Raw genomic sequence first — 20,176 nt, 5'->3', positions numbered from 1 at the left:
CGTCAAAGATTGGCAAATTAAATTATTTGAATATATGGATTTGGCAAAAATGACGCAGAATATCAGACAGCAAAAAGGTACAAAGTTTATTGACGATTGCACCAAATTTATAATATACATGGAAACAAATTCTAGAGATATAAAAATCACAGTAGGTTTAATATAATCCTTGTGATGTGTAGATGATATAAAATGAAAACTGTAGAATGGAATTATTATTTTACATAACCCAAAACCGAGATGGAGGGAAGTCAACCATTATTTGTTGTTACTGGTCTGTTCATGTTTTCTGTTTTGGTTGATGTTTTCTTTTTTCTTTGGCGTGTTTATTTGTTGTTGTTTTTCTTTATTTTTCATTGTTTGGTTATAGAAAATGAATAAAAAGAATTTTAAAAAAACCATTTATATCACTCTTGTACTGCAATAGATTACTTATTCATTTATATCCTGCCTTTTTCCCAAGTTGGGATTCAAAGCAGCTTACATTAAAAAATATATCATTATAAAATGCAAAGCAATAAAAACAGTCTAGTTAAAATCAGTAGTTAAAACACATCAAAGTACACTTAGAGCTAGCATTAAAATACAGTGTGCTCTGACCCACTGGCCCATTGGTCAACATCATCATCTTGTTTTTCTTGTTTGGGTTCCATGTGTCTCGAGAGACAATGGAGTACACCTCCAGGGATGAAGTCAAACTGATGCATTAGCCGCACCAAAGTGACCGCCTGAGGACATAACTCAGGGCAAAATGAAATCCCAGGGTTGCCCATATGACAAGAACCTCCCCCTCCCTTGGTCTCACTTATGTGGTCCAAAGGAAAGCAGAGCAATGCATTTGGCACCAGCCTGGCTGCAGGAGTTGCTGGAAGGAGGCGAATAAGACACCACCCACCATCTTAGGGACTCCAGTCCAGATTTGTGTAGGGTCTTGATCATTCCCTCTTGATCATTGTACCTACTATTGGTCTCATCCACCCGAGCCTGGCTTTGCATGCAGGGGAAGTCCCCAACTCACTAAGGGTTTGAGACCCACCAGCTACCCCCACCTGGTTTAGCTGGCCAGTTAAAGTCATTCCTGGGGTGTGGCTGCTGTCATATGGTGACTGCTTCTTGGAGCCACAAGTGAGAGCTGAGTGCAGGGTGGGGACCAAACATGGGCAAGCTACCCCAGAAGGAGCACAATGTGTCACCACTTAGCCTCTTGGGCTTGCCAATCAGGAGGTCGGCGGTTCAAATCCCCTCAACATGGTGAGTTCTCAGCTCCTGCCAACCTAGTAGTTCAAAAGCATGCCAGTGCAAGTAGATAAATAGGTACCGCTGTGGCGGGAAGGTAAACAGTGTTTCTGTGCACTCTGGTTACTATCACGGTTGTGCCAGAAGTGGTTCAGTCATGCTGTCCACATGAAGCGGAAAGCTGTCTGTGGACAAACACTGGTTCCCTTGGCCTGAAAGCGAGATGAGCACTGCTACCCCATAGTTGCCTTTGACTAGACTTAACCGCCCAGGGGTCCTTTACCTTTTTTTTACCTGCTACCCCTCACCTAACACCCTAGACAATCCATCTACACCTTAGTTTTCAAAGGTCTGCCTGAATAGGAAAATCTTAGCCTGCTGGTGGAAAGATAAGAAGGAGGAAGCCAATCTAACCTCTTTTGGGAGGGAATTCCCCAATATGGGAGCAGCCATGGAAAAAGCTCTCTCTCGTGTCACCACCAATTGTGCCTCTGATGTCAGTGGGAACGAGAGATTCCATAGAGTGAGCTTGATAGCTCAAGAAACAATCACACTTATATTTTGGAGTCTGCTGCTTCTTGACTCAAGAAAAAAATCGGTTGGGGTTTTCCTCCCTCTAAAGCATCTGGGAACGGACTATGATGATTCAGAGTTGTATGTTGGCACACAAACAAAGTGCTGAGTTTGTTAGAAGGTGAACATCTAGGCAATTCTTCTTCTTACAAAGGAATCAATTATCTTCCAAGCTTCAACCCTGTCCAAAAAGATCTGAAAAAGAATGTGTGAACTGAGCTCCTGACTCTCACACACTCACATAATTTTGATATTATTTGATACATTGTAAACCACTGGTGTTTGTATTGATACATTAGAGATGTTTTTGCTATTGTAGTATTTGTTTTTACATTGCATACCACCTTGCTATATTTTCTATGAAAGTTCAGTTTATAAATATATAGAGAGGATATTTAAATGTGAATGATCTCTCAAAATAAGAATGCATATTTTTGTACTTAAAAGTGTTGAGAACTACACTGCAAAAATGTGAAATCTGATTCATGGCTATGCTCTGATCTGAACATATGGGTCAAGTGATTTCATATAGGAACTCAAAACTGCTGAATTCCTCAAGCATCTCTGGGAGGTGATGCATCAGTCATCAGAAAAATGATGGAGTGAAGCAAGATTGATACTGATGAGGCAGTTCTGTCATGAGGTCATAGGTGAGGAAACTTCAAGTAGAAAATACGGCATGCAAGCTATCCGTCAAAATCTATAGTCATTCTGCTGTGTGAAATTGCACATCCAAATGGATTGGCAGCAATATGCTTTCAAAATTAACAGCTTCTTAAATACAAGCATGCCTGACTTTAGCCTATTGACCATGTCTAAGTAATGAATTATGTTGGCTGACAATGCAAAAGTCAATTCAGGAAAATCTCCTCAGTCCTTCTGAAGCCTACCATGGTGATTGTGTGCTGTAAAACTAAGAAAAAATGATTTTCTGAGCCCCACTAAGAAATACTGCTACTCTTAGCCAAATGGTTTTTTGTTTACCTCAAAATGCTTTGGTCTTTTTATTTGAACAGAAACACCCATTATCATAGTGTAATATCGCTTTAGGTGAACTTTTCTGACAATTCTGTTTATTGAAAAAAGCATTTGCTTTTCATAAAAAAAATGTGTTTCATTGAAGTTGTTTAAGTGTCACAGAATTCAATAGTAATTGCAAAGAAAAGGAGAGAATATTGAATGTAATGCTTTCAGAAATGATTCAGAAATGCATGAATTACCGCTTAAAAGGAAATACCACATTGTACAGAAGTCATTAGATCTCACCACCTTTTTCAGTTTTACCTTTTTTGCTTTGTGATACATAACAGCCATTTTTTAAAAAAAATTGGGGGGATGCTGTACTTAAGAAGTATTATGATCAACCTGCTGGTTTTGCTTATTTCCAGAGGTGCTAAACCTTTGGCTCTATTATTATTATTATTATTATTATTATTATTATTATTATTATTATTAGAATATATATACTGCCCTATACCTGGAGGTCTCAGGGCGGTTCACAGAACAAGATCAACATAAGAACCACAATATATATAATCAAAATAAAAACAACCTGATAACACCCCTCCCCCCCCCAAAAGGGCCACATTTTAAAAGGACATAGGCTGTCAATCAAATCAACCAAATTCTAAATAGGTAGCAGAGCAGACCCAAAATCCATCAGGATGAGTAGAGTTTGGAATAGGCAGATCTCTGGCTGAGTTTGGGATCAGCTGTGGCTTTGCCAGCTGAGGTTTTTCAGCTTGGCTCTTTCAGAGCTATACCACGGAGATATAAGTCCTTCATCATGGCTCAGCCAAACCCTGCTCAGTAGAGCTTGGGATAAGTCCAGGCAGGGCAGTGAGAGACTTAGCTCAGAACGGACACATATGGAATTTACATTTGCAAAAAGGATAGCATTAGCCTACTTTTAATGCGTGTTTTCCCAGGCTCAGTTTGGCTCAGCCTGTGGTAGCCCAGCTTCTGAATTGAGTTTGGAATAGGGTGAAATTGCAGTGGCATAATCTACCTGACATAAATTATACTGGCCTCCTATAGTTTGGATTGCTCTCCCTGGCTGTTTGAAACCTATTGAAACTGAACAGTTTTAAGAATTGTCCCTGTACACAAGATTTCAGACAAACACAGGTCTGAGTTATGTAATATAAAGATTGTCACAAGGCTGTTGTGTAGGGAGCATAAAATTAAATTAGTCAATCAGTGGTATGATCAGCACAGTTTAGGTCATTGTATTATCACATCCAAGTATATAGGTTTTAGATCATTACTTCCATATTGTTTTGTGTGAATAAGGGGAAATGTATCGGGTACAAGTCTTGTCCAAGTCTCACTGGAATTAACAAGAGTTCCATGCAAAGTAGAGATTTATTTATAGTTACAGATAGGTAGCCATGTTGGTCTGCCATACTCAAAACAAAATAAAAAAATTCCTTCCAGTAGCACCTTAAAGACCAACTAAGTTAGTTCTTGGTATGAGCTTTCGTGTGCATGCACACTTCTTCAAATACACTGAAACAGAAGTCACCAGACCCTTCTATATAGTGAGAAGGTGGGGAGGGGTATTACTCAGAAGGGTGGTCGGATTGGGTGATTGGCAGATAGCTGTGATGAGCCTGTTGACGACTCTTAATGACTGCAATAGGTCTTACAGGAAAAAGCAAGGGGTGAGAAGGTGAAAAATGGCTTTGTCATGTATAATGAGATAAGAATCCAATGTCTTTGTTCAGACCAGGTCTCTCCGTGGTTTTAAGTTTGGTAATAAGTTGCAATTCAGCAGCTTCTCTTTCCAGTCTATTTCTGAAATTCCTTTGTAATAGAACAGCTACTTTGAGATCTTGTATAGAATGACCTGGGAGATTGAAGTGTTCTCCTACTGGTTTCTCTGTCTTGTGGATCCTGATTTCGGATTTATGTCCGTTTATTCTTTGGCGCAAGGTTTGGCCTGTTTGTCCAATATAGAGAGCTGAAGGACACTGTTGGCATTTGATGGCATACACAATGTTAGACGATGAGCAATTAAATAGTCCCGAGATGGTATGTGTGATGTTGTTGGGGCCAGTAATGGTGTTGTCCGGGTGTATGTGGCAGCAAAGTTGGCATCTGGGTTTATTGCAGGCTCTGGTGCCAGTGTCCGTGTTAAGTCTGGTTGTAGTATTATTGTGGGTTAGGAGTTGTTTAAGATTGGGTGGCTGTCTGTAGGCAATGAAAGGTCTTCCTCCCAGAGCTTGAGAAAGAGAATTGTCATTGTCCAGGAGAAGTTGTAGATCTCTGATGATGCGTTCTACTGTTTTAACTTGGGAACTGTATGTGATGACTAGAGGTGTTCTGTTATTTTCTTTTTTGGGTCTGTCTTGCAGCAAGTTCTCTCTGGGTATCAGTCTGGCTCTGTTGATCTGTTGTCTAACTTCATCTGCTGGGTATTTTAGTTCTAAAAAGGTTTGCTGTAGATCTCTTAGGTGAGAGTCATTAGATTTATTTATTGCACTGTTAAAAGAAAAAAACCTGCTCCTTTTCCCTTATGGAGTATCCAAGAGCCTATATAGAGTCTTTAAGTGAGTTCCCTATCAGTAGGAGAAAATAGCAGAGGCCAGCCAGAGAATATTGAGAAGCAAAGCAGCTAGTAAGCCTGATCTTTATTAACTACTGCAACAGGGTCCTCACTCACCACATGCAGGAGGGAGGAGGAACCCTGAACAATGGTGCACAAGCCCTTATATAGACATTTGAAATTGCCCACCCTGTGGCTCAAGACCACCTCACAAAACATCATACATACATCACAGAAGAGGGCAGTCTACAGCAGAAATACATCATAGGAGGCAGTCTACAGCAGAACTCATGTTTGCCAGGATATCTGTTAATGGTCACTAATTGCTTTACCTGGGCAGCCTGGCTATTCTTTTGTGATGCTAAATGCTTTAGTTCCTGAATCCAGGTCACAGGCTCACCCTATTCATACACAAATATGCCCTTACGACAGGTATGCAAACAGACTTTCCCATTTCCTTCCTCCTTGCAGAGAAATAAAAAGGTAAAGGTACCCCTGCCCGTACGGGCCAGTCTTGACAGACTCTGGGGTTGTGCGCCCATCTCACTTAAGAGGCCAGGGGCCAGCGCTGTCCGGAGACACTTCCGGGTCACGTGGCCAGCGTGACATCGCTGCTCTGGCGAGCCAGAGCCGCACACGGAAACGCCGTTTACCTTCCCGCTGGTAAGCGGTCCCTATTTATCTACTTGCACCCGGAGGTGCTTTCGAACTGCTAGGTTGGCAGGCGCTGGGACCGAGCAGCGGGAGCGCACCCCGCCGCAGGGATTTGAACCGCCGACCTTTCGATCGGCAAGTCCTAGGCGCTGAGGCTTTAACCCACAGCGCCACCTGCGTCCCAATTGCAGAGAAATAGTTGAGGTCAATTTGGGAGAGTCAGAATGGTTTGGGAGAATCAAAATGACTTCAGGATTGCTCTCCTGTACTATTTCAGAAACGTAGTTTGTATACTTATATATGTATTTGCCTTGTACATTTAGGAATGTTTATTTTATATTTGGGACCTTAGAATTATTATAACAGCACTAATAAGTTTCAGCATTTGGTTTTGGGAATGAAATTATTAGCCAGAAGCAGTAGGCTGACTAAAGACATATTTGCAGCAAGGGTAGTTCTTTGGTACTACTCTGAGTGTTACCCCCGACTGTTCTTTTTAAGCTGCACAAGAGTGACATATTTCAAAACTGTGATGATAACTAAGTTATCAATTCGTCTGCTTTTATGCTGGGCATGTGGAACACCAACTGCTTTTCAAAGACAACATGTTTTATGTACCTGCTTTGTGTCATTACACGACAGATTGTATTCTAACACTCTGAAGTGTAGTAAATATTCTGTCTGTATAATTTAGTGGCGTTCAACTCTGAGGGAGTGCATGGCAGGTTCAAGGCCTTTCTTTTAAAAGGAGAGGTTTGGTAGGATTGTAAATTTTCCGCAGTCGTGAGAGAATAAGACCGTAGTATGATAAAGAGAACGGTTAGTTGAACAGTATTTAATATAAAAAATTAAAACAGTGATACCATGAGTAATTCTAATGGACTATGGAAGGTGCAAAAATGGGGAGGGGGGGATAGAATTATAGGTGAACTCCCTTTGCTCCAACTCCCTGAATTAAGATCAGTGACAAAATATTAATTGTCCTCTTGGTATGAACAGAATGTTTTTGCTGTTAATTGTTTCTCATAGTAAAGGTCAAGGGACCCCTGACAATTAGGTCCAGTTGTGGCCGACTCTGGGGTTGCAGTGCTCATCTTGCTTTACTGGCCAAGGGAGCCGGAGTACAGCTTCCGGGTCATGTGGCCAGCATGACTAAGCCACTTCTGGCACAGAAATGCCGTTTACCTTCCCACCGGAGTGGTGCCTATTTATCTATTTGTACTTTGACGTGCTTCCGAATTGCTAGGTGGGCAGGAGCAGAGACCGAGCAACGGGAGCTCACCCTGTCGTGGGGATTCAAACTGCCGACCTGCTGATTGGCAAGCCCTAGGCTCTGTGGTTTAACCCACAGTGCCACCTGCGTCCCGTTTCTCATAGTAGTGAGCAGCAAAAATGCAAGCAGCAGCAGGGACAATAACAAATACTCTGTCTCCCCACACCCCTCAAATCGTAGTCTTTTGCCAGAGACTTTCCTGGGAGCCAATAAAAGACCAGCCTCTGACCTTCAGTGCTTCCTGTGTGTCTGCAGTCCTCAATCAGAGTAGTAGCATGACTCTAAGACTTGCAATTGACTGCCTTTAAATATTTAGTTCTAACACTTATTAGCATTATAGGTTATCACTAACAGCCACGTTCACAAGCTGTTCAGTGATTTTTAGTATCTTGAAGGGAGGGGTGGAGAGTGCTATGATATTATAGATACTTATGTGATTAGCTATATAAACCCAGCTTTGCTACATGATAAAGATGGAATGAGAAATGCCAGCACCATATGCATTAGCAAACATATCCTTCGTTTCATTTAGATAATAATAATAATTGCACTCTCTGTCTGCAAGTGGCTTTTGCAGCAATAGAAACATACTGGAGATGATGATAATTTAAATCATAGAATCGCAAATTGATTTTCATATGAAAAGATACTCTTACTTTGTGATTAAATTGAGCATTTATTCAATGAACAATTGAATTCTAAATGTGTAAAATACCTCTCACATATATTGAACAAATATTTAGAACAATGTTGGATAGTTCATTTTTAGACAATGGAACTGGTCGTTATGAGTAGAAAATGGACTGAAGTATTTCCTTTTGAATTTGATGCAATAGGAAGTTTATTAAGGTTACCTGAGATTTATCTCGAAGGAAGAACATTATTATTATTATTATTATTATTATTATTATTATTATTATTATTATCCCATGCAAGCAGGCATTTCAATGGCATCCATTGGCATCATGGGCAGCCTATAGTAATCTTTTGTAATATTGTACCTTGAACAAGAGCAAAATTCTGTTCCCCCAAATGGATCTTCTCAATTATGGATCTTTTCAATTTTGTCCCCACTTGGCTTGGTGCCCTATGGTGGGGAACCACCTGCGGTGGGCCAAAGAGCTTCACTTTCCATTTGAGCAATTGGGAAAACACTTGCATGTGTTAGAGCATAAAAAGTATAAAGCCATATTGTTTGCAAGAACAATGCATGTGCTCTTTAAATAAGCAATGTTCATTGTCACCTCTGGAATTCACAGCAAAAATGCATTGAGGACAATTAAGCAACCTCTGTTCAAACCTGACTATTCTACATTTATTATGTCAAAAGTAAACATCAGTGTTGAGAATGCTGGAACTCACCGCCAGAAACAATGAAAACAAACAGGATTGCAGATAAGCACACAGGAAAGCAGAAGCCCTGAATCACCCATCTCCAGCCATCCATTCTTTATCTCTGCTTATCTTATCTCTCCTTGGTAGCTGCTCCTTCTCCTCTCAACACTTAGCAACAATTAGCTGCCAAAGGAAATAGAAGCAGAGATAAGCAGTGTATAGATAGAGAAAAAGTTGCTGCGGAGTTTTTATTTCCCTGTGTGCTTGATTATGAGCCCCACTGCATGTTGCTTGAGAGCTTCGAACTGTCCAAGCCTGGCATTCACAACAAGGCTTTGACATGATGAATGGAAGGCACAGCTGGGCTCTAGAATTCAAGAGCGTTTCATTTTATCCAATTGGCTATTTATAGGTAGCACAAATGTTGTGCGCACTGACATACCTCCAACGTCTTTGAGTCCCAAAACCAAGACACGCATCTTCCCGCCACGCTCCCATGTGAGTCGCGTGACCACTGTGGCCACCATGTTGTCACATGAGAAAAAGGGATGTCCCATTTTTTTCCTGGGACACTTGTGGACTGTGCCCCAGCTGAATCCCAAACCGAACTGAGCCAAACACCCAGCAGGATGGAATTCCAAGGGGCACCCCCCTCCACAATTAGCTCCCCACCAGGCCTCTTTGCGACTGATCCCAAGGCCACCTTGCTGTGACAACCACCGGGATTATGACCAGCAGCAGCATAGTCTGGGCTCAGCAGGCCTTGGTTCCCTGCTCGCTTCTCCCTGGCCAAGACTTGGCCTCTGTCGTGCCACCTCACCTGCAGCCCAGCATAAATGAGAGCCAGCAACGAAAGGAGATGAGGTTTTACTTCCTCCTTTATTGCTGGGCCCCATAGTAGTAGTAGTAGTAGTAATAATAATAATAATAATAATAATAATAATAATAATAATAATAATTTATTATTTGTACCCCGCTCATCTGGCTGGGTTTCCCCAGTTACTCTGGGCGGCCTCCAACAAATACCATATTTTTCGCTCTATAAGACGCACCCAACCATATGACGCACCTAGTTTTTAGAGGAGGAAAACAAGAAACAGCGAAAGCAACACAAAGCCTCTTGAGCGAAGAGTCAGGAACACTCCCGCTGTGCTCAAGAGGCTTTGCATGGCTATCCCTGAAGCCAGAAGAGCAAGAGGGATTGGTGCACACAGATCCCTCTTGCTCTCCTGGCTTCAGCGAAAGCAACGCAAAGCTTCTTGAGCGCAGCAGGAGCTCTGCATTCGCTCCATAAGACGCACACACATTTCCCCTTACTTTTTAGGAGGAGAAAAGTGCGTCTTATAGAGCGAAAAATATGGTACATGAAAACACCAGTCATTAAAAACTTCCCTAAACAGAGTTGCCTTCAGATGTCTTCTAAACATTAGATACAGTGGACCCTCGGGTTGTGAACGTGATCCGTGTGGGAGGCATGTTCGCAACCTGCAGCGTTTGCAACCCACAGTGGTGCGTCTGTGCACGCAGGGGTTGCGATTCGGCGCTTCTGTGCATGCATGACCCCAAAACCCGGAGGTAACCTGTTCCCATACTTCCAGGTTTTGGCAGGTCCGTAACCCAAAAAAACGCAACCTGAAGCATTTGTAACCCGAAGTATGACTGTAGTTGTTTATTTCCTTGACATCAGATGGGAGGGCGTTCCACAGGGTGGGTGCCACTACCGAAAAGGCCCTCTGCCTTAGAATGTGCAAAGGAGATTTTAACAGTCCAGTAAACGAAGCAGTATGCTGCACCCTGCAGTTGGTAAGAAGACGATTGAAACTAGGTTTTTCTAACCCAGTTAAACATTAGCCCTGCCCCATAAATTGATTTTGAAGCAGATCTGGATTGCGTGGTTGACCTGGAAGGATGGCTCTGTGGATCCCTAGCCGCATTCTCATGCATACACCCCCTTTAACATTATTTTGCAATGTTTAAAGTATTATGAAACTGAAAATGCCATTCTCTCTAGCCCTAACACATCATTCTATTGGAAAATCACTGTCACCACCCTTTTCTTGCATAAATTTTCATTTGTCACTTAAGTGTTAGGATAAATGAACTAGGCTGAAAAGTTGACACTTCCAGACAGAATATCAACTAATACAAAAAGCAATCACATTACAATCCAAAAATAAAACACAAAATAGCTTCATTCCTTTACTGCCACATAGTAAAGAAACTGTAAAATGAGGGTGGGCGTGGTCCTACTCCCATTGACATCAATACATTTTTTTAAAAAAGAAAAGATTAGCAGAATAAGAATGTTTCTTTCATGCTTCAGAAGAAAAAAAAAAACATATTCTATTATTCATCTCAGGTGATCAAGTAAACCATAGCATGACCTCAGCATCACATCTTCCTTTCACCCACTCCTCCTCATTCATGCATGAATGAAAATTCACGTTAAGAACAAATTACAATTCTGTTACATCTGAGTGAGAAACTGAGGTTTGCTCTAATCAAAGATGGTTTAAACCCAGTGGGATTCAGCTACAGTTTCTGATTCTGGTTTGTCATCTAACTTTGGTTAGAAGAAGCCCACAGTATCCTGAGTTTTGACATTGTGTGATAGTTATGTTTTGCCCTTAACAGTGAAAGTAGAAGCTTTCCCTCTCGTCCATTGCCCACGTATTGAAAGGTGGAGCGGGAGAGGGTAGAAACCCAAGAATGTTCACTGTGGTGCGTTCTCAGTCACATGGACTCTGTTTAATGTGATCATCTGAACCAGATCTAAGTCTGGGGTTATATCTACGCAATGAGACATCTTACAGGAGAACAGTTACACCTCACTGAGCTTTTAGCACAGGTTCTCAGAGCGTACAAGGGAAAAAAGTTTCCATGTCAAGGTTTAAGAAATAAAGCCATACAGCAAATGCTGACTTTTAAATTGTCCTTTTCAGGCTTTTTCAGGAAACACCAATGCAGACACTGTGGTAACTTATAATCTCCAACATTCCATCAAAGCAAGATTTCTGCGGTTTGTCCCTTTGGATTGGAACCGCAATGGCAGGATTGGAATGAGGATCGAGGTCTATGGCTGTGCTTACAGTAAGTGATGCCTTTTCTTTGAGATGAATCACATAATTGAAATCTACAGGTGCATTCTAAATGGGGGGGGGGGACCTGCTAATTGGCCTTTAATGGAAATATAGATATTTGTGTGAGAGTTCTGTATCCTAACAGCATACCCCCCCCCATTATTATCTTGATATTTGCACATTGAGGTCAATTGCACCATATAATGAATTGAAGTATAGATCAATAATCTTAATTTAAGTGAAACAGAATACACATGCATAGTTCCCAAATTAGCTCTGTAGGGTTGCCATATTTTGAAGAGCACAAAAGAGGACACTATGACAACTCTGATTTTAAATATCCCTACTATACGTCTGCTATAGAAAGTGTGATCTATTGCCGGGGAGCAGGGCAGGAGAAGAGAAGAGGAAAGCAAGTCTGCAACCACCAGTTATGTCTATGTCTCATCCAGAAAGTATAGCCAGAGACATTTTGGCAAATTTAAAAAATCCACCCCGACAGAAATTTTACCCCTCAAAAAGAGGATGTGTCCTGGAAAAAGAGGGCACAGGGCAACCCACCATCTCCCAGAACCCGGCGAGTCTTGAAAGTAGGAGAGCAAAGAGCTCAAAGACAGAGGGCATGTAGCAGTGCCCATAGAAGTGATGAATGAGGAAGTGGGAGAGATGGGGGGGGTGGAGATTCACTCAGGACAATGCCATTATCCAAGAGGCTGGGTTCTATAGCCTCTCTCTGTAAAGATTGAAATAAAAAAAGGGACTGTAATAAACTTTTCCTTGTCTTTCTACTTTCCTGGGCAACTAGCCGGGGACCGCTGATAGCATCCTGATACACCTCATGCAACTACTAAAATTGTTTTTCACCATCCCAACCAGGGCCGTCTTAAGCATATCCGGCGCCGTGGTACAAAGATCTCTCTAGCACCCTCCCCCCCATTTCCCAGAGTTGTCAACCTTTTCCCAAGCCTCTGCGGGAATCACTCTCCTCTCGCGGAGGCTTGGGAAGGAAGCTGCATGTCCGCCAGCCATATGGTTGACGGGACACAGCTGGCGGGCATGGAGAGAAAGGGGAGGCCGCCGGCAAAGCCACGCTGCTGCCCCATTGCTGGGGCGCCCCTGAGAAGCTGGTGCAACGCACCACTAAGCCCAATAGAAAAGACCGCTCTGGTCCCAACCCCATTCTGAAGCCACTTCTCTCTTTTGTTCTGTATCCACTTTACACCCACTCTTAGTTTCACTTCCGGATGGATGGCCAGCTGTCATGGATGCTTCAGTTGAGATTCCTGCATTACAGGGGGTTGGCATAGATGACCCTCGGGGTCTCTTCCAACTATGATTCTATGATTCCATTCCTTTACCTCCTCCCACCTCCTTTTCTGCAACCCCACCCAGCCTTGCTCACAAACCACAATGCAGGAGATTATCACCCCTGTTGGTAATCTCCTGCGTTATCCATACATTGCAATTGCTACGTACTCTTTTCGGCTTCCACCCAGTTCTGAAGCCACACCACACCCCCTGCTATTTTCCCTTTGCTTTTGCTCTCCAACCCCACCCTGATTTCATGCAAAACCAGAATTTTGATTTGGCAAGACAAAAGGAATAGAAAGTTGTTCTGAAAGAAGTTTTCAAATACAACCCAGTCAGCTGGGCGGGGTACAAAAAATAAAATTATTAATGATCATTATGATTAAAACAGCTGCTGGGTACCCCAGCAACCAGAACTGTGTAGGAGGAATAAAGAAGGGAATGTGTTAAAAACCTGCTCGCAAAGTTGTATATGGGGTGCTGTTGTTTTTGCGAGAGGGGAGGACCCGCAAGCAGAAGCATATCACCCTTTTTCCAGCAAAGCGGTTCAAGCAATCCGGTACAGCATACAGTTGTGATGTCTTCCACAGCTGTGCTATGAAGTGAAATGTCACTTTTCTCAAAGTAGGGGAGACTTTCAGGCTGTCAGGAACTCATTGGGGCATGAGAAACATTTGCCTGATTAGAGTCATGGATGTTATTTTTAGGAAATCTACGAGACACAGTATCAGTAGGGAATTCAGATCAGGCAGAGAGATCAAGGACTGCGTTGACAAGGGCACAGGGCAAGCAGAGCAAGAAAGGCAGGCTGAGGAACGCGAGGCAAAGCTTGATGTCGGGCACTGCTAAAAAGTTCTGACCAAGCACTTTCGCAACAGCTTCCTTTTTCGCAAGAGTTTGTGGCAGGCTTGAGCCATTCAGGCCAAGAGCAATTGTGAATCGAGGACCCGCAACCTGCATAGGGGTAAATAAGACACAAGGACACATGTATTTTAGGTTAATGGGCTAAAGAAGGCCACAACTTTATTGGTTACAGCATGTGAGTGGTATTGGCTTAGGCACTGGATCAAACAACCTATATATGACCCCACCCCGTGCAGCGTGAGGAGGGGCATTTGAAGGTTAACAACCAGTGGGAGGAGCTTGTTGATGCAAATACAACTGGAAGCTTCCCCTGATGTCACCGGGGGGCGTGCCATGGCCCTAGCCACCAGCAGGGTATCAGACAGGATCCACAACCACCGGATTCCTTTAACGGAATACCCAAAAGGGGAGGGGTAGGTGATGGCCACACCCCGCCTACCAACACACAGCACATATTCAAATGCCTAACCTCCAATACCGGAAAAGTTGTGACGATTTGCTATGAGGCAGGCGAGACACCAAGAGGCTGGTGCCAATTTGCCAAATGGATAAAAATTCCTACCAGGCCCCCTGGTCTACCAGGGCAACCAACCAAAGTCCACAGCAAGGTCAAGAGCATAAATATGACCTAAAAGGAGGGCGGGCAGGTGATCTGATGACTCCAGGAAACCGAATGAGGTGTGGGGATGCTGCGGCCACTTGAATCTGGCTAGAGCCCACCCCTGAGCCAACCCTATTGGCTGGCCTGACGGGCGTGTCACGGCAGCCGGGAAAATGATGCAGGGAGCCGAATACAACCCCCTGCTGACGCGGGATGGGCTCCCGCTCACGACACCTCTCCTCTGGGAGGTGGAGAGGCTTTCTGTTCCAAGTATGCTTCAGATCCAATGCACACATTCTGGAAGCAGAGTGGTCCGCTATTCCTCTAGCAGGGAGCGTCTTCCACGAGATGAGCTTTGTGTGAAAGGAAACTAGTGCCGTGCCAAAATCTGTTGATGTCTCCAACGTTTTCTTCCCCTGTGAAGGAGACGTCCATTTGTTTTCTGCCTCCTTCTAAGGGCATTTGAGAATTTCTTTAGACTTCCAGAGGCTCTAGGGTTTTGAGCTTGCTTTGGTATTGCAAGGTGGTTGAGGGTGATCTGCTTTGCTTGCCCATAAACTTTTCCCCAGCCTCCTTGGCTGCTTGTATTTCCTGATTTTTTTTGGGGGGGAGAAGGCCCATGGGTAGTGTTACATTATCATGTCTTCGCCTGGGTTTTAATTGAAGTGCGGACACTGGGGAAGGCTGCAGAGCACAGAATACAGTGGTACTTCAGGTTACATACTGTCAGAGCTGCCTCCAGGTCCCAGCTCACAGAGGACCAACGCTAGGCTGTAGTTATGTACAAAAGTCTTTATTGAGATTCAGTTTCCATTTTAAAGCCGCAGCGTGCAGCTCTACGTCCCGACCTTAAACCGGCGAAGTCCTGTCTGAGTCTCCTCCCCTTCCACACCAGTTTAAGACCCTCGCTTTGCTCCACCTCTTTCTAAGTTCCTTTCTCCTCTGGGCCCTCCTGCCCGCTAGGGTCTCATCCTTCCTGGACTCCTCTGATGCTGACCCTGACGATTCTTGCCCCTCCTTCCGGCGGGCTTTAGGACCTGGTTCCCTATCCGGGCTACCTTCTGTGCCGCTCGCCTGTACCTTTGAACTGGGCGCGCGCGCCCAGCCTGCAACTTTCCTCTTGACCGTTAACTCGCTCTCCGATGGAGGCGTGGTCAACCCTGACTCATCTTCTCTCGCTGGTGGTGCATATGTGGGCTCTGACACCTGGAACTCCTCCCCCCCACTGCGCTCTGGTGGGGAAGCTGGTCCTGATTTCCAACTGCTGCTCTGGGAGTCCCCGCTGGCCCCTTGCTTCTGGGGTGTCCCCCTTGGCTCGCCCCTTGCCCTGCCCATCGGCGCCCCCTTCTGTGAATCTTCCGATTCGCTGGAGAGGCTCATGGAATCTATCGGGCTGCTGTCATATTCTCCTACGCTGCCCTCGGATTGCTCCCCCTCGCTCTCCATCTCTTCTCCTCCCTGCGCTCCCGCTGAGTCCCTGACACATACGCTTCAGGTTACAGACTCCACTAACCCAGAAATAGTACCTCAGGTTAAGAACTTTGCTTCAGGATAAGAACAGAAATCGCGCAGCGGCGGCAGGAGGCCCCATTAGCTAAAGTGGTGCTTCAGGTTAAGAACGGACCTCCAGAACGAATTAAGTACATAACCAGAGGTACCACTGTACTGGTGAGATGGTTTGCAGAAGGAAAGGAAAGGCACTGACAAACACCCCCCAGCCTCCTCAGAAAGCAAGTACAGTGGTACCTCGGGTTACAGACGCTTCAGGTTCATAGCTGTCAAGTGTCCCTTATTTAAAGGGACAGTCCCTTATTCCAGCGCCATGTCCCGCTGCTGTCCCTTATTGATGGATGTCCCTTAAATGTCCCTTAAATGATGTCCCTTAAATTTCAAAGGAAGCAGCTCCTCTCCCTCCCTCCCTGCCGGCCAGGGAGGAGGGAGGCTCCAACTGTGTTGCTTGGCTATGTTGCTCACCCAATAAGAAGTCTAAGAACGACTGGGGGGTGGAGCTTGCATGCCTTGTGTGTGGCTAGTTAATGCAAGCTGAGGGGGTTTTTAAATGCTGGATGCCATTTTGTTGCACGTGCTGCTGCAAACTTTGCAGTGCAAAGCCAGGCCGGGGAGCCATCTTAAGTTGAAGCTGCATAGGCCTTGTGGTGCATGTGATTCAGATTCTATTCAGTTGAACCTCTGGTTACAAAGTTGGTTGGACAGTGTTCTCGAAGCTACCAGCATGAGTTTGACCAGACTGCAGGAGGACAGGAAGACTGGAGTGCCTGGAACAGGTGACGCTGCAGGTCCCTTATTTTGGCTGCTGGTCCCTTATTTTCAAGGCTGCTGGTCCCTTATTTTCAAATCTGTAAGTTGACAGCTATGTTCAGGTTACAGACTCTGCTAACCCAGAAATAGCACCTTGGGCTAAGAACTTTGCTTCAGGATGAGAACAGAAATTGTGTAGCTGCGGCGTGGCAGCAACGGGAGGCCCCATTAACTAAAGTGGTGCTTCAGGTTAAGAACAGTTTCAGGTTAAGAACAGACCTCTGGAACGAATCAAGTTCTTAACCTGAGGTACCTCTGTACATTCAAAGCCCTGCACCACAGACAGCCACCCAATCTTAAACAACTCCTAACCCACAATAATACTACAAACAGACTTAACACGGACACTGGCACCAGATCCTGCAATAAACCCAGATGCCAACTTTGCTGCCACATACACCCGGACAACACCATTACTGGCCCCAACAACATCACACATACCATCTCGGGACTATTTAATTGCTCATCGTCTAACATTGTGTATGCCATCAAATGCCAACAGTGTCCTTCAGCTCTTTATATTGGACAAACAGGCCAAACCTTACGCCAAAGAATAAACGGACATAAATCTGACATCAGGAATCACAAGACAGAGAAACCAGTAGGAGAACACTTCAATCTCCCAGGACATTCTATACAAGATCTCAAAGTAGCTGTTTTATTACAAAGGAATTTCAGAAATAGACTGGAAAGAGAAGCTGCTGAATTGCAACTTATTACCAAACTTAAAACCATGGAGAGACCTGGTCTGAGCAAAGACATTGGATTCTTATCTCATTATACATGACAAAGCCATTTTTCACCTTCTCACCCCTTGCTTTTCCCTGTAAGACCTATTGCAGTCGTTAAGAGTCGTCAACAGGCTCATCACAGCTATCTGCCAATCACCCAATCCCACCACCCTTCTGAGTAATACCCCTCCCCACCTTCTCACTATATAGAAGGGTCTGGTGACTTCTGTTTCAGTGTATCTGAAGAAGTGTGCATGCACACGAAAGCTCATACCAAGAACTAACTTAGTTGGTCTTTAAGGTGCTACTGGAAGGAATTTTTTTATTTTGTTTTGACCCAAACAAATGTCACCAAAAATCGTCTCCTCTAATGTCTCTTCTTAACTATTACATGGGAAATGGTTTGGGGCACGTTTCTATGTCCAGTACACGTAGCTAATTCTGTTTTCTATTGTTCAATTGTGAATCACTTTGTGAAGAACGATGATCCTAAAAGGCAACATACAAATTGCCGAAATAAAATAAGTTGTAGGAGCATCAACTTGCATCCACCCTACCAAAGACTCTTGTGCTGATTTTTGAAGAAAAGGAGGAATGGAGGGCAAAGACAGAGGTTTCTGCAAAGCTTTGCCCCATCCACACCTTCTGTTGGTTGGTTGGTTGGTTTGGTCAGTACACAAACTGCAGAACTTAATATCTTTCCATGCACACTTGTACAATGCCTTCATACATCTCCAGAGACTGCTCTGGGCAATTTAGGTTTTGAGGGTTGTTTTATTTGTAGTTAAGAGTTATCTAGCAAACTAGAATTGAAGGAGGGCATGTGAGGCAAACATTAATCCTTGATTATCAAAGTCTTGGAAATCATTGCTTATTTTGCTTTTTGAAATATTTCTCATGGTTTTCAGACAAAACTTGAAATAATCCTTAGGAAAGAGGGGGAAACTTTGTATTTTCCTTTACCATGTACTGAGCCTAAAAAGTTTATTTCTGTAAATAAATGCATTCTTTTTTAATCAATTGATGATCGGAAAAGAGAAAACCCAGTAAGGATGATATTCAAAAGTGTATTTGAATAAATTAACGTAGAAGATGACAGATTGTGCAACGTGTATAGTAGAGAAATAGTATGAACCCATTCTGTTTCTTTTATGTATTTTGCTTTGATTTCATTCTTATTTCAATTTAAATTGAGATTTTATTCATCATATAGGTATATATTTTATGTGAGTCTGAGGTAAAGAAAATAATTATTAATAATGATAATGATATGATGGGGGGAATTGCCCTACCTGGGAACCTCCAGATACCACATCACAAACCTCTGAAGGTTACCAAAGTTGGGGGATGCTGGTGTAGAGATTACAAATAATTATCAATGCTAATGAATTCATTGATTGCTTTTTATTTATCTGCTGCCTTCTGTCAAAGGATAGGTGGCAACACATTTAAAATCGATTGAATGTGTAATTTGTTACTCGCTTGATGCCCCCGTTTTAGTGGTCTAATTTTCATAGTGGAAAATGTACTGATTAAAAAAAATGTGATTGATGCAGAGTCCTAGTGTTCTCCCTTGAACTGCCCTTACCAAAGTAAAACTTACTCATCTTATGTGACAGAACTGAGAATTAAACCAACTGACAGCTTAAGTTCAAAACAAGGCCCTTCTGCTTATAATTGGTGCGATTCTGCTGAATATTAATGACATTTTAAAAATATTATGAGTCACTCAAAATGGATAACTTTTCAAGAAGCTTAGGCACAATCCCTCAGAGATCACAGGTTCATTTCAGTGGGGCCTGCACAGGAGAATTTCTTAGAGCCTCGCTTCCAAAATATAGAGTGTTTTTTTTCTTTTCTTTGTCAAATTAAGCAAAGTTAGATAGCAGATTTCCATTGACTTAGAAGAGGACACTCAATGAATTGGAAAATGATTTCATATATTATTGGCTGTCTGCTACATCTTCATTTATTTCATAAGTGTATCTCTCAAGAACTATTACCTCCTTTGTCTTCTTTACTTATGCAGCGCGAATACACTACGAGCTTTACTTGAGTGCTATCTGTTCCTTTCTGTAGTTCTAAGTCAGACTGTAACAGATTGTGACAGATACTGTTTTATATTACTGGTCTAAAATCTGTTCTTTCCAGTCAAGTGGATATATATGACCTTGAAAGGGACTAGATAATGTGTCATGAGAAATGAAGTACCTTTTTAAATGGTGAAATCATTGCTACCTCTTCTGTCAATAAGAGTATTTCATATATGTGGAATAGGTAATTGCTTTAATTAAATTTATATCCTTTCTTCCCTCCAAAATGAGTGCAGAATGGCATGAAGAGAGCAGGCCTTTGAGTTTTTTTAATTGAATTACCGTATTTTTCACCCTATAGGACGCACTTTTCCCCCTCCAAAAATGAAGGGGAAATGCGTGTGCGTCCTATGGGGCGAATGCAGGCTTTCGGTGAAGCCTGGAGAGCGAGAGGGGTCGGTGCACACTGACCCCTCTCGCTCTCCAGGCTTCGCGGACCTCTCCGCAAGCACCGGGAGCGCTCCCGCTGCTTGCGGAGAGTTGCCTGCATGCTGAAACCTGTGCGTGCTGAGCTCAGCGCTCCAGGCTTCGCGGACCTCTCAGCAAGCAGCAGGAGCCAGCG

General features: G+C 43.4%; 1 protein-coding gene across 7 annotated transcripts in view; it reads left to right on the top strand.

Moving 5' to 3' along the window:
• CNTNAP4 (contactin associated protein family member 4) overlaps positions 1–20,176 on the top strand; it is a gene marked incomplete at its 5' end in the record, with an annotated part of 290,283 nt that overhangs the window by 165,986 nt on the left and 104,121 nt on the right. For all 7 annotated transcript variants that reach the window (XR_013843755.1, XM_079996016.1, XM_079996015.1 and 4 more), the window contains one exon: positions 11,561–11,708. Coding sequence is in view for 6 of the 7 variants with exons in the window: in XM_079996016.1 (XP_079852142.1) it covers positions 11,561–11,708 (148 nt within the window). The remainder of the gene's footprint in view (positions 1–11,560; positions 11,709–20,176) is intronic.

This window comes from Podarcis cretensis, assembly GCF_951804945.1.
Source record: "Podarcis cretensis genome assembly, chromosome: 11".
Taxonomy (NCBI): Eukaryota; Metazoa; Chordata; class Lepidosauria; order Squamata; family Lacertidae; genus Podarcis; species Podarcis cretensis.
The sequence above is the reverse complement of the archived record's forward strand: the minus strand, read 5'-3'. Positions and strand labels throughout refer to the sequence as shown.